Raw genomic sequence first — 14,253 nt, 5'->3', positions numbered from 1 at the left:
CTTTTGACTTGGCAGTCACCATGGGCAGACAATCTCCCAATCCAGCTGACTGTGCTGTGTTGGGTGGGCTGCTCTCCCCCACTCTGTGCAGCCTCTCTGCCTCATCATCACCATCAGTTATGGCAAGCAAGGATTTGGAGTGGCTAATTTGACAGGGATAATGGAGGGAAAGGAGAGCAGCCATCCCCACAGGACAGCACTGTCATTGGAAATGGAGCCAGAGCTGGGATCAGCCAGCAGTTACTAAAATGCAAATTGAATTAGACAGAAGCAGAGGATCAGCCAACTGTTCTTAAAACACAGACTGGATCAGACCTTTGTGGGCTAGTACAATTGCTTCTCGAGCTAGATCTGGCCCATGGACCATAGGTTGCTGACCCCTGATGTAAGGTATGTAATATACCATCACCCTAGCATCTGCCTCATAAACTGCAGTGTTTGTATAGAGGCTGGACTAAATGACCTTGTGAAATGCCTTCCAACCCTACTTTCCTATGATCCTATGAATGTGTTTATGTATATGTTCACACTGCCCTATGACATGCTGTAGAATTATCATCTTCAGAACTGTCTTATCCCCTGTACCTTTAGAAATTTCTGAATTATTCTTTTTTCTTTGCTGTCTCTTAGGAACATTTTCTCTTGTTGATCTTGAGGATATTATTTTTGTTTCTAATAAGTTTTTATTTGGAATTTTAAAGTGATCATAATTGTAAGTTGTACATTTAGTTGCCTTGGTGAATCTCATTTTTGAATATTCCACTTTGTTTGAACTGTAGATCCATTTAGCTCATGTTATATAATAAATAATATTGTTTATCTCTCAGTGTAAAGGACCATTAATGTAATGTCCAAAAATATTTTGTATTAACCTAATGCTCTGCTTCTGTTTTCTCAAATAAGTGTTTTTTGCTAACAAGACGTGTGTGTGCTTTCCTTTTTGTCTACTGAAAACCTTTGTTAGCTGCCTAGAGTGAGCCCTTCTTGCCAGCTTGATGGCATGCACCTTTTCTGTAACAGGACAACTTTTGAAGGCCACATCTGATCAATTCCAAAACTTCAAGGAATGTTCTAGGGAGGAGTAGTTATGTGCACTAGTCTGAAGTCAGGAAGAAGAAAGGGTGGGGTGCCATCTTGAGATTAAGGCCCAGATCCACAAAGGGAGTTAGGTGTCCAGGTCCTGTTGAAGTATAAGTTAGTCAACTAATTCCTTTGAGGTCCTAGTTATAAGTGACTTGATTAAGATCACACAGCACCTCCACTCTGGTGGAATTTGGAGGTTCAGTTTACTGCTTAGCTACCAAACAATCCTTGCCTCTACAGCTAGGGACAGACATTACACATAAACCATTAAGTGATCAAAAACTGATTTAAACCTGTAACAGAACAGATGTTCAGTGCACATAAACCATTTGAAAATGGCAGAAACCAGTTTGAGATAAACCTGGTTGAATGTAGTGCCAGATTTAACTGATTTGGGTCAAACCAGCTTATGCAATGTCTGTCCCAGACCCCTTCCTGGTTTAAGATAAACCAGACTCCCCCAGCACCCTGGCATGCTCTCTTGGCTGGGTGGGGCTCTCTTCCACAGCAGGGCTGGTCCCTTCCCTCTGCTCCCTCACTGGAGCTCCGGCAGAGACTATGGTCTGCTTCTCCCCTCCCCGCTAAGCAGGAATTCCCTCCTCCCCTCTGCTTTGCAGAGCGATGTCTGTGTATTAGCTAGCAGACCACATGCTGGCTACAGTCCTGGTGAGTCAACAAGTAGAATCAACAGGCAGAATCAACAGGTAGCTGTTAATGTCCCTGTGTTGTTTTCCTAATCGGGTGACAACCACTGTGTTAGAGGTGATAAATACTGTTATCAATTCCCTGCTGGGCTAATCAGAGCATCCTGTGGGGGCCTGGCCATGCCTACCCTCAGCTCAGTGCTATGGAAGGGAAGGAAGGGCTACTTTAGTGCCCCCCAGCTTCTAGACTGAGCCACTACAGACCTGTGCCTGCATGTCCAGGATGTCTGTTCAGTTATAAAGTGATTTAGCCTTGCCAGGTTAGACTAACCTGCAAAGATTGAATCAAGTCAGGCGCAGGCTTTTTGAATGTCTGTCCCTAGCCTATTACTTAGGTTCTGTTACTGTATCAATAATATTTGTGATCATTTAAAAATATATCTACTGTTAGGTTTTAATCAACTCTGTAACTGTAGGCCTTCCTGGAAAAAAGCATAGATTGCTGTTTAAAACTTCATGTTTTTAATTCACCAGGGGGTTGGTAATATTTAATTCAAGGTGAAATTTCTATATAATTATGGATCTAAAACCAGAAATCAATGAATAGTGCTGAACTTTGCATGGTGTCTATCTGGAGTTATAAGGCAAGATCATCTCCTATTCCCTTTTGACCATACCTCAGTAATAGGTATCAAGTTCCTCCTATACATTTTGCCATTTTTTAGGAATGGAATCTTTATATCTATATATCTATAACTTAATATACATATATCAAGTCTCTTCACTAATTTTTTGACATTAGTGTAAATGTGTTATCTATCTGTACCCTTAGACATGTTCTTGTTTACATCTAATTTAGTACAGGAGTCTTATGGTTGCTAATGTAATGGTAGTTAGTGTAATATAGAAGAACAAGTGTATCTGTGTCTCTTAAGCCATAGAAACTGGTGGTAATAAGTTCATTTTGTCACTTTACTGGGCACATCTACACATGCATTTAAGCATGACTAAATTTAGTGCTCATTAAGCTAATGTACATTAAGGGATTTTTGGCAGGTGTCTACATGTGCAGGGACTTAGCACTAAAGGTATCAAATTAAGTACAATATCACTTAAGGTATCAAATTTTAGAGTGATTAGCCTAATTTCGCCATCTTCCATGTGCATTAAGAGTACACGTGTGTAGACATGAGCCCATAATGCATATCAAATTAGGCTAACGCACATTAATATTTCTCATGTAGTCATGCCTACTGTTTATATCATTCAACAAAGCTTTTCTAGAAATTAGTTTACTGAATTTTTAAAAATATATTCTTAGGGCAAAACCTTTCTTAAGTAGAAGATACCAAGAACAAGGAATGCTATTTTATGAATGCATTTTGTTTCAGCTTTCACAGGTGAGAACCACTTGATATCTTATCTTTGTTACATGTTGCTTGGCACTGGATCCATCATTATTTTTATTTCATTCTTGGGATGCATTGGAAGTTTCAAAGAAATTAGATGTTTACTAGTTCTGGTGAGTAGAGATTAGTGAAATGCCTCTGGCTTTGACAATTTAGGTCGCAAAGCAGAGTCAATGAATGTACTAAAAAAGATCATCCTAATATTATGCTTTACTCTAACTATTATCTGGGTCATGTGTAAAGGTCTGCAGAAACAGATAAGGAAACTGAATGTAAGATGACTGTCCATGATATGAGAAACTGTGTGTTGCATAAGAAAAGATATTATAAGATGATAATGAGCTGTAACAAAATGCCTTTAGCTAGTCACAATACTAGCGGGCATTAGGCATATAGATATGAAAATAGTGGAACTTTAGAAATGTTATCTGTTAACATTTGCAGTTTCCAAAAAAAGTGCTTCTAAACCTTGACACAATTTTATACAAATCCTGTAGTGTTTCATGATCTGAAAGTTGATTCTTGCACAGAACCATTTATAATAACTTGTGAAACTGCAGTATGCTATAAGTCTTCGCATTTTTTTAATGTCGACAGATTAATTATTTATTGGAAGTAATCAATGTCCAGCAATGACAAAACCAGACAGAAGCAGTTTGCTTGTAAGTTTTGCCACCAGGATAATTTTGTTAATGGTTTAGTAGGCCTTTTTAGTTTAAACCTGAATTCAGTTCTAAATAGTCAATTCTACTGAATGTTGTCATCTTTGCTTTTCTGGAACTATTCTTGAAAAAATGACTAATCTCCCTCACACAGGATCTCAATAGGATGCACAGAGATTTCATGTTAAGCCATTACTTTGGGCAGTAGTTTGCCTGTTGGGCAAGCTATGTTGCTAAAAGGGTTCTGTACTCCCTTAGGCAGTGCTTCCTAGCAAATGTGGATGAAGAACTCAATGGTGTATAACTTCAGCATCACAAGCAGAAAATTTGACTTCTGTTTGCAGGAATAGGCTGAGCAGTGTGATTAATGCTTATCTTATTGTTCTCCTTGAAGTGTAGGAAGAGAAAGGGTAATTGAAATTGTCACTAACCCAAACTACATGTGTCCGTGGCTGAGTAGAGGGACAGTTCTTATTGCTGCTGGAATTAATTGGGGCCTCTTTCTCTAAAGCTTTGACCTTAAGCAAAGAAAGTGCACATTGATATTACTGATATGAAATGAGAAATCAGACTGAAAAGATCTCAACACAATGATGCAAGGTTCAGGGAAGATCCTTTGCCCTGTACTTGACTCAAGATAGATACAGGTAGAATTCTTTTTGCATTCCTCAGCAGTTTTTAATACTTTGATAGCTTTACCTCCATACCCACGCACCTTTGATCTGAACTGGGTCACTCTAGCCCACAACCCAAAAAGGTTGCTGGCTGCTGAGTTAGAGATTTTGTGGATTCATCCTCACTGGAAGTTTTCAAGTTCAGATCAGACAACTGTTTGTCTGGGGAGATTTAAACAAGGAGGATCCTGCTATGAGGAGGGGCTTGGACTAAATGATCTCTGAGGCCCCTTCTAGTTCTGTTTTTCTATGATTTCCCTCTAACACAAATCTAGTTTATTAATCTGCTCGCCTCACTTAAAGAAAAACTGTGGAAGAAATAACCCAGGATTATTTCTGCTTATTGACCATGACTATTTAATGCAAAATGCATAAGTGGTCTAGGAAATTAGAACCAGAACCTAGGTGTCCCCCACCTCCCCACCTAAGTGCTCGCATCACTGAGATAGGAAGTTGTGGTCCCATTGGCTTACTTTCCTTTTGTCCGTATTATACTTGCATTCCTTTTTCCGTAGTGACCAAGTTTCACCAGGAAGGATGGAAGGTGCCCACAATACAACTTATTTTATAGCCTAGTGTTTAGGACCCTCTTCTAGGACTAGGAAATATGGCATTTGAATCCTTGGAGGCTGAAGGGCTTCTGTACTCCAGGTATCCCATTTCCTAAGTTAGTGCTCTAACCACTATCTATCACATAATATGCTGGCCACCAACTGCCACCAACTGTGCATTTTGAGAAAAAGTGACTCTCTCTTTTTAGCTCTCTGCTGTTGGATTTGGTACCTCCCCAGCATGAGTCTGTATTGCAGCAGAGCTTAGGTGGCAGTTAGGCGTTTAGCTGCTTAAAGTGGATCACTTATGAGTGTGGCCAGAAGGGCAAGTCTAGGATCATATGGGAATTTACAGTCAAAATGGAGGCACTGTATAAACTCTGATGCCCAGTGTATTTTAAGGCTCATGGAGTAAGGCCAATCTAGATCTCTCTTTGGAGTTTAGGTAACTAAATTGTACCTATGTCATGTTTAGGCACTTTCCAGGTCTACACCTACAGTTATGCAATCAAGTATTATTATACTAATACTAACTGACTTCTATGTACCCCAAATTTCACAGTAAGTGTTTTACAATTCTTTGCAGATGAGTAGCATAATAATACCTTAATGCTACATAATTAGTACCTACCATTAGCACCCATTCATTATTTCAATTACGTTGTGGCTTCTTCTTTAAATCAAGCATCCATGACTTGTGTCCCACTTGATGCCTAATCCTAACTGATAGCAGCAGTAATAGTGATGGACTGAGTTTTCCGATTGCTTTTATGTATGTGGATTTCTTGCTATTATTGGAATGTCCCTGAATAATAATCATGCATGAACAGAGTTCAGTTTATGGATAGAACTGTGTATTGCATCATTGCATGTGTAATAAATTTTACTGATACAGTATATAATTTTCATTTGACTTTTTAGTATATGGGTCTCACAGTTATGGTCTTCAGTGTCCAAGTTGCAATACCAGTGCTAATATACAAATTCAGAAAAGAGGTATGTACATTTTCTATATATTGGACCATTATTAATTTTATAATAATATTTTAAGTGTTTAGAATCAATCCCTATGGGGTGCTCCCTACCAATAGATGGGAGCTCTGCAATGACCTTGTCCAGATCTTGAATATGCTCATACTGGCACATGGAACCATTTGGCAAGTGGAACTAAGAGAAATTTACAAGTTATAGAGAGAAGTTAATGCCAATTAAAGTCCTATCTTTTCTTCCACGATCTCCATAGAACCTATACCTCCTGTTAAAGAGTTGTGTAAATTAGTCTGCATTCATTAGTAAGACTCGCACACTGGCTTGGGGGCAAGACATAGACATGGATACAGGTACTGCAATGTTTATTAACAGCTGCATGTAAAAAGGGATTGGATGGAAGTCAATTCCTTCATTTAATAGGGTAGAATGGCCCAGGAGAGTTTCAGGTATTGAAGATCAGAATAAGAGTTCAATATAATCTAAATAATGATTTAAAAAAATCAGCAAGATGAAATGTAATAAAGACAAATACAATTTGCCACTCTTCAAAAGGAAAAACAAAATAAATTAATAGAAAATAGGGAACACCACTCTGGGCAGCAGTACTGAAGGATAGAAGAGTATATGGAACATATATAGTGGACTGGAATATAAGTCAACAATGTAATGCAAAAAAGGGCAAATCTCATTCTGACAAGTATTAATAGGATCATCATATATAAGACATGGGAAGTAACTATACCTCTGTAATCAGTGTTCTTGAGTCCTCAGGTGGATTATTGTGTCCAGTTTTGGGTACACACCGTTATTTTAGTAAATCTGGTAACTTTTATCAGACCAAGTCAAATAGTTGGAAACATTCTCCTTTTGCAAGCTTTCAGGTACAAATACCCTTTGTCAGCCTGAGAAAGCGTCTGCAGTTGGTCTGTGCTTTTCTTGATGGAGTGAAGCAGCCAGAGGCTAGTATGCATGCAAGAAAGCCAGTCAGTGAAGATGTAAATTGAGGAGTCAGTGGGTGAGAGACAAGTTGGGGGTGGGTGGAAGGGGGTTGAATGTAGCTGGTAAATAGTGGAGAGGTACCTGGGGAGTCTGATGTTAGGCAGGTTGTGTCATAAATCCAATGTCTATAGTTAGTCCATGTTTTTTTGTATCCAGTAGGTTGATGAAGTGAAATTTGTAGGCTTGTCTATGTGAGTTGTTTTGTACATTTCCTTTGAGTATTAGAACTGAGAGATTGAAGAGAGTGGTTTTCTTGTGAGAAATGTGCCCCCACAGTTAACTGGGTATTCTTGTCTTTGATAGATTTCCGGTGTGTGTTCATTCTGGTATGCAGTTGTTGTTTGGTCTCTCCTACATATTTTCTCTTGTATTGATCTCTCCTACATGCCCTACATCAGGACATTTGCTGTATTGGATGAGATATTTTACATTCCTGGGTGTGCAGCTGTAAGATCTAGGAATGCTGATGGTTCTGTTGGGTGTAGTAATTGTGGGGGTGGTGGAGATACGTTGGCAGGTTTTACATTTCTTGTCATGGCATGGTCTGGATCATTTGGTGTGTTTTGGGCTGTAGGAAGTTGGCTTATGGTGATGAGGTTAGTGAGGTTTGGTGGTTGTTTGAATATTAGAATGGGTGGTTCTGGGAAGATTTCTTTAAGAATTGGGTCTTCTAATAGTAGCAAATTGCCCATCAAGAATGACTGGAGGGTTTGGGACAGAGCACCACCACCCCATGCCACCGCTGCCTCCAGCGGCACTATCCTCAATCCTCCCCAGCCTGGTCCTGGGAGGTGCCAGAGTGCTGCCATGATGGCAGGGGCAGAGCAGGGGGCAAGGCCAGCAGCACTGCTCCGTATCCGCCATCATGGTGGCACTCCACACTCCGATTGGGTGTTTCACTAACCAAACAGTGTGCTCCAAGAGCATTACAGACAGACAGACAGACGGACTAAGCCCTTTATTATATAAGAAAATGAGTCTCAGTTTTTTGAGGACTTACCGTTTAGGTTCCAGGGAGGGGTGATGTCATAACTAGTGGTGTGCGATTCATGGGGGGGTTCTTCTGTAATGCAGCACTTGGTATCTGGTTGGCTCTTTCAAAAATGTGTTCTCTCTCTCTGGAGGAGTGTACTTGTTGAATGAAAGCCTTTTGACAAGAACACTCCTCCAAAAAGATAGATAACAGTTTTGAAACAGCCCCTACCTGATCTGTATCTCACCCACTGACTCCCCACTGACTGGATTTCTTGCATGATACCTCCCTTTGGCTTTTTTACTATTCATTCCATCCAGGAAGAGCACACACCACCTGCAGTTGCTTCCTTAGCCTGACAAAGGGTATTGGTATCCAAAAGCTTGCAAAGAAGAATTTTTCCAACTATTTGAGTGTGTCTAATAAAAGATATCAGATTTACCAAAAGAACCTTGTCTGCCTATGTCCTTTGACCAACATGGTTACAATCCATACCCCATTTTTGGGTACCACATTTAAAGAAAGATTGGAGAGAGTCCGGAAGAAAGCAACAATGATGATGAGAGGTTAGACAACCAAAGAATAAAGGTTGAAGGAGCTGGTCATGTTTTTCTCTCTAAAAAAAGAGTAAGCGGACAAAAAAATCCAATATGTAAACAGTTTTTATGACAGAGCATTGATCAATTATTCTCTTTGTCCATTGGATTTAGGGCAAAAAGAAGCAGGCTTATTTTGTAGCAAAAAGAAAGTAAAAATATGTATGAGAGGAAACCTTAATAACTGTAAGGGTAGCTAAGAACTGGAAGATAGCATTTTAGGTGCCTATCAAATTCTCTTCAGTTGAGGAATTTACAGGTTAGATAAACATTTGTCAAAGACAGTCTAGGTATGTTTGCTTCCACTTCAGTGGGCTCAACTACACAAGATGCTTTACTGCTCAGTAGAGCTAGTAAGTGCACAGTAAGCATCCATGTCTACACATGCAGATGCTTACTGTACAGTAATTGCTCGAATCATGAGTAAATTTACTACCTGCAAATGCAAGTAGCAAGCACCCAGTTGCCACTCTTCGATCATAGGGCCAGGGCTGGGAGATCCTTCTCCTTCAGCAATAGCAGAGCAGGGGCTGGGAACTGTCCCAGTCAGAGGCAGGTCACAGCCCAGTGCTTTGATTGGGTGATTGAGCCATGGGCCTTGGAAAGAGATGTAAGGGTGGGGCAGGTCCCAGCCCTCTGCCCCATCCACCGGTGGGGCAACTAACATCAAGCTCCTGCCAGGGGCTCACTGCTAGCTGCCAATACTTCCATGGTTTGAAGAGGGGAATACTCTAATCTATATTTTTCTTTTAGGCATTCTGCTCTGCTCAACGACTGTGTCACTGTGTTGTCTTTCTTATATGGGAAAACAAGCTGTATAAGTGGGCCTGAGAGTGATAGAAAAGAAGAAAGTAAAAATGGGAAGATGACTGCAAGTTCAGTGTAACAGCAGCTCCCAGGCCAAAGGAATTCTGAATCACAGAAAACAGTGGCATTACATAGAATAAAATGGAAAATGATAATGATGATTGTTAGGGTGACAATAATTTGGATCTCAGAGAGCACTGGATTTGCAGCTGAATACAAAGGCTTTTGAAACAGCAACGTCTAGGTTTCAACAAAAAACATAAGATAGGGCAGATGTCATTTGCATACATTTTCTTTAATCAGAAGTGTGACAAAACACACTCAGGAAAGGAATCGTATCTTCCAGATAGCATCTTGCTCTAAGGGTCAGGAGATCAGTGACCTAATACTGACTCCCTCTGGCCTACTCTATGATTCAGGATAGAGTAGTCATGTTACCTCTCTATATATCTGTTTCTACTCCACCCTTTATATTGTTTATTCTTACTGAAGGCTCTTCAGGGTAGGCCTATTTTTTATTCCAAATGTGTATAGCACCTGGCACAATGGCATCCTGATCTCTGTTGGGCACTATTATATTAAGAATAAAGCATTTTCAGTAGTTTATTTTAAATCAGTCAGTATGTCAGTATTAATGAAGCTAGTAATGTATTATAAAAGCTTTTTTTCTTAACAGGCCCGTGCTATGTGGAGTGACAGAATTGATGCAGTTATTTCAAACTATGGGAATAAGAATCTAAGTCAAGAAGAACATGCATGGCATATTCTGAATGATGTGCAGCACAGTGTAAGTAGGAGATGAGAAGATACCAGACCAAAATGTTATATCATCCTAGTACTAGGCATGTCTCAAGGCATTAAATAAACACTATTTTTTAGTTAGTGAATTATTTATTATGGTATGCAGATAGCTTCCCTGCTGTTATAACAATACCTTTGGGCTATATGAACTTGGCTGGGTTTATGTAGAAAAAAATATTCCCAAACTTTACCTTGTAGCCTTGTATGGGGCAAATATAATCCCTGATCACTGCAACACAATAGGGGACCTGAGCATAACAGTAAAAGTTCTCAAGTGCCTTGGCCAGTGCTAGAAATCTTGGTATATTAACAGTATTTGGAAATGGACTCAAGCCCCAGAATAGTAAAAAAAGTGAAGCTTGCATACTGTGACCTGTGGGCATAGCAAGGTCATGCTGTCATGGTATTTACATTAAAATATCATGTGCCTTAAGAAGAGACAATTTCTATTTCTCCAACACATTTATATCACACTCATATTTCCCAACTGTATGGCTAAGTACAGACAGTCAAAAAGCCCAAGGCTGAATTGATTCCATCTTGGCAGATTAGTCTAAGCTGCATAGAATGAACTGACAAGCAAGTGAATAAACATTCACTTTTGATTCTGGAAATGCAGCCACCTGCTTGCAGAAGCTGGGGGGTGCTAGAGCATGCCTCCCTGCTTGGCTGGAGCAGACAGCTTGGGCCTACGTTAGCCCACCCACCCTGTCCGGTGGGGCTTGTGGGAGAAGTGCAAAGCACCCCTGGGATGCCGGGGGACTATAAGTTAACTTGGATCTGGAGGGGATTTGGGTCAGAAGTTCACAGAACCTATTTAACCTAAATCAGTTAAGTCTGATACTACAGCCATCCAGGTTTATCTTAAACTGATTTCAGCCATTTTGAAAGCAATTTACATGCATGGAACTTCTACTGCGTTACAGATTCGAATCTGTTTCCAATCACTTATATTGGTTTATGTGTAATTGTTGTCCCTGGCCGAGTGAGAGCACCTGCTGGTGTTGTATTTCATTTCGCTAACTACTAAGTGGGCTGTATCTTACAGCCCCAAATTAGCATGGAAAATCAAATGGTGAGACATGAATAGTTTCTCTTGTTAAAGGAAGTCCTTAAAAAACAGTGCCAACTTTTCAATGGAATATACTGTGGGAAGGTGATCTTCATGGTTCTTGATGATATTAAAAATAGCTTTATGACACCAAGTAAATTGCAGCATATGGGTCTCGGCTTACAAATACATTTGCAATAGAGATTTTAAAAACAAATGTTCTTTAAGAACAAGTTCTTCTCTCTTTAGGCTGCCCAGTCCTGTTTGCAGAAACAGTTGGTATTATTGCATAATCCTAACCTAAGTGCATTTTTATGCTACACTTAGAGGTGTGATTGCAACATGTGTAGATACACCTGAGGTGGCTTAAATCTTGCTCATTTAAGTATCAGTTAGCAATATAAGTGCAGCAAAGCAGAGTTCAGTATGGGCTAGCCACCCATGTTTGTCACCAGGGTCTTGAATTGGCTTGTACATTCTACAATCCACACTGCTGCATTGATACTGCTATTGGTCTACAAGTTAACTCTGTTACAGCTATCTTGGGTATGTGCCTTCTTTTCTAGTTGGAGTGCTGTGGAAGATACAACTTCTTAGACTGGAAAAAGAATGAGCATAAAGAACATGTAAATCAAGTCCCGTGCTCATGTACAATATCTAATATCAAGAAATGGTTTTGTGTTGCTTCAGAAACTTCAGTGTACAGTAAAGTAAGGACTAAATATTTGTTTTAAAGTAAGAGTAAATTAACTGTCATACCTTTTATGTTTTACTGAATCTGTCTTTTTAAAAACTGAAACATAAGTAAAGTGCAACCTAGGTAAACCAAAGACATCCATAGGTGGGCCAATTGCTTGCATTTCACTTTTCAAATGTCCATCATGGAAAATTCTTGATCAGAGCCTCAGGATAATAGGACCTAGGAGCATCATATAACTGTGAGAAAACATTCACTGGTAGCCTGTGCAATAGCAAAGCTCTTGGTATTCACAGTTCTGTGCTGTGGACAGCTATGATATAGAAATGAGGCAATGTAGCAAAAAAAAAAATCCATTAGCAACTAATTTTTTTGATTACCTATTATTTATATAGTGACAGCACTGCCTTTACCTGCTTTTTGAGTTGTCAGTATACTTTACAGGATGAAAAAATAAAGCATAAAAATAAGCCTGAGAACATCCAAAGCTCAGGATTCACTAACTTCAGAGAATAACCAGTTTGTTTAAGGAAACTAGTTTCTAAACCTGCAATTATTAGGAAGTTGGAGTATAAGGAGTGACATTTGACAACATTTTTGGGCAGAATGCCAAAAATACCCCAACTTTGACTTAAAAGATGTTGGCATAGCGGGGGGGGGGGGGGGGGGGGGGGCAGATGGCAGAGGAGCCAAGAGGGGCCTGATTCTTGTTGTGGCGGTTCACTCCTGACCTCTTCCTGCCACCTTCCCTGAGGCATGCATGCACCCTCTGCTAGTAACAACCTGAGCCAAGGCTTGCAGCATCCCCACTGCTTGCTTCAAGCAGTCCAGGCTCCATGGTGTGCAGATGGGGCCTGTCCAGAACTTGGGCTAGTTGTGGCAGGCAGCAGGGAGGCTGTAAGCTGCTGCACCAAGGTCTGGGGACCCCTGGCCCAGCTCACTGCTGGTGGCAGGTGCATGCACACCTCCAGGTGGATGGCATGGGAGCTGCAGGAGGCCCATTCCTTTTTGTGGCAGTGCAGCCTCGGTCCCTTTCCCACCATCTGCCCTAAGGCATGCATGCAAAGCAAAATGACTTTGAGTGCCATGCTCTGGCATGTGTGGTGGGGGTTGCCAACCCTGGGACAGACCTTACCACCATTTTTAAAAGCTCAGTGAAATATTATACCAGGAACATAGGGTGTGTATAGACAAAATGGGGGCCCTCAATTGAAGCAGTGGGTTTTTAAAAACACTGCTTCAATTTAGGGCCAATTAATTGCCCATGCTGTGCACACACCCAACTTACCTGCCTTTCTGGTGGCGGGAAGGGGAGGGCAAGCTGCTGGCGGGCAGAGTGGACCCTGGGCCACAGGGGGTGCTGATGCTTCCCTTCACAGCAGCTCCCGCCTCGCAGTGGCATCCACCTGCAGGCACCCAGCTCTGGCGGTCCCAGGTGTGAAAAGACATGGCTTATCAGTGGGATGCAGGTCATTGAGGGCTTTATAGCTGTTAACTAGCATTATGAATTTCACCCGAAAATCAATTATCTGCTAATGCTCTATGTTTTTGCTTGTCTAGTGAGGATTGTCCCCTGTTATTGTGACACATTAACTCATATAGGTTACATGAAGGGATATAAAAACACTTTTCTCTTTTATTATATACATATAGTGTATTTTATTATTCATAGATATAGATAGACTCGCACACATTTTGGATCAAATAATTTCTTTTTCCTCATGGAAAATACCATATTTACTTAGAAGAGGAGATTTTCTTCTCTTTGTTTAACATGAAAGAAAAAACGACTTCACGTTACAATCAAGCATGAGGCAGCTTAGGAGCTAGAGCTGTGGCTGCCACCTGGCCACACCCCCCTGCTTTTCCATGTCTTGCCATTCCTCAACTGCAGCCCCCAGTCTGCCCACCACACCACTTGTTCCCCTCTGCCAAACTCCTCCTTATCTTTGCTCCATGCCAGCAGGCTCCGTCCTTGATACAGCCTGGAGCATGGAGCACGTGCTCCAGCCCAACCCCATAGCAGCAGTGCTGGCTCTGTGCTGCTGCTATGGGACCAAGCTGGAGCCCTGCTACATGCCCCAGGCTGCAACGGGGACAGAGCCTACTGGCACAGACCAAAGGTATGGGGTGGGTAGACGGGAAGGTGGGGGGAGAAGGAATTCTGAGTGGGGAAGATGAAAGGAAGTGGGGGTGGGGAAATGAGTCTATGGCTGGAGCAGAAGTTGTGTGGAAGGGGGAACAAGTAGGAAGGGGTATTGGGGCAATTTGGGGCTGCAGGGGGCCAAGCACAATAAAGGGCAAGAGAGGAGACAG

General features: G+C 41.1%; 1 protein-coding gene across 1 annotated transcript in view; it reads left to right on the top strand.

Annotated features, from left to right (window-relative positions):
- TSPAN19 (tetraspanin 19) overlaps positions 1-14,253 on the top strand; it is a 34,446-nt gene that overhangs the window by 8,196 nt on the left and 11,997 nt on the right. The window contains exons 4-7 of the mRNA XM_090042637.1: positions 3,119-3,249; positions 5,945-6,019; positions 10,065-10,175; positions 11,807-11,950. Of these exons, the coding sequence (XP_089898763.1) occupies positions 3,119-3,249; positions 5,945-6,019; positions 10,065-10,175; positions 11,807-11,950 (461 nt within the window). The remainder of the gene's footprint in view (positions 1-3,118; positions 3,250-5,944; positions 6,020-10,064; positions 10,176-11,806; positions 11,951-14,253) is intronic.

The sequence above is a fragment of the Crocodylus siamensis genome, chromosome 4 (genome assembly GCF_052110815.1).
Source record: "Crocodylus siamensis isolate JL-2025a chromosome 4, ASM5211081v1, whole genome shotgun sequence".
Lineage (NCBI taxonomy): Eukaryota > Metazoa > Chordata > Crocodylia > Crocodylidae > Crocodylus > Crocodylus siamensis.
This window is presented reverse-complemented; position numbering and strand designations above follow the sequence as displayed.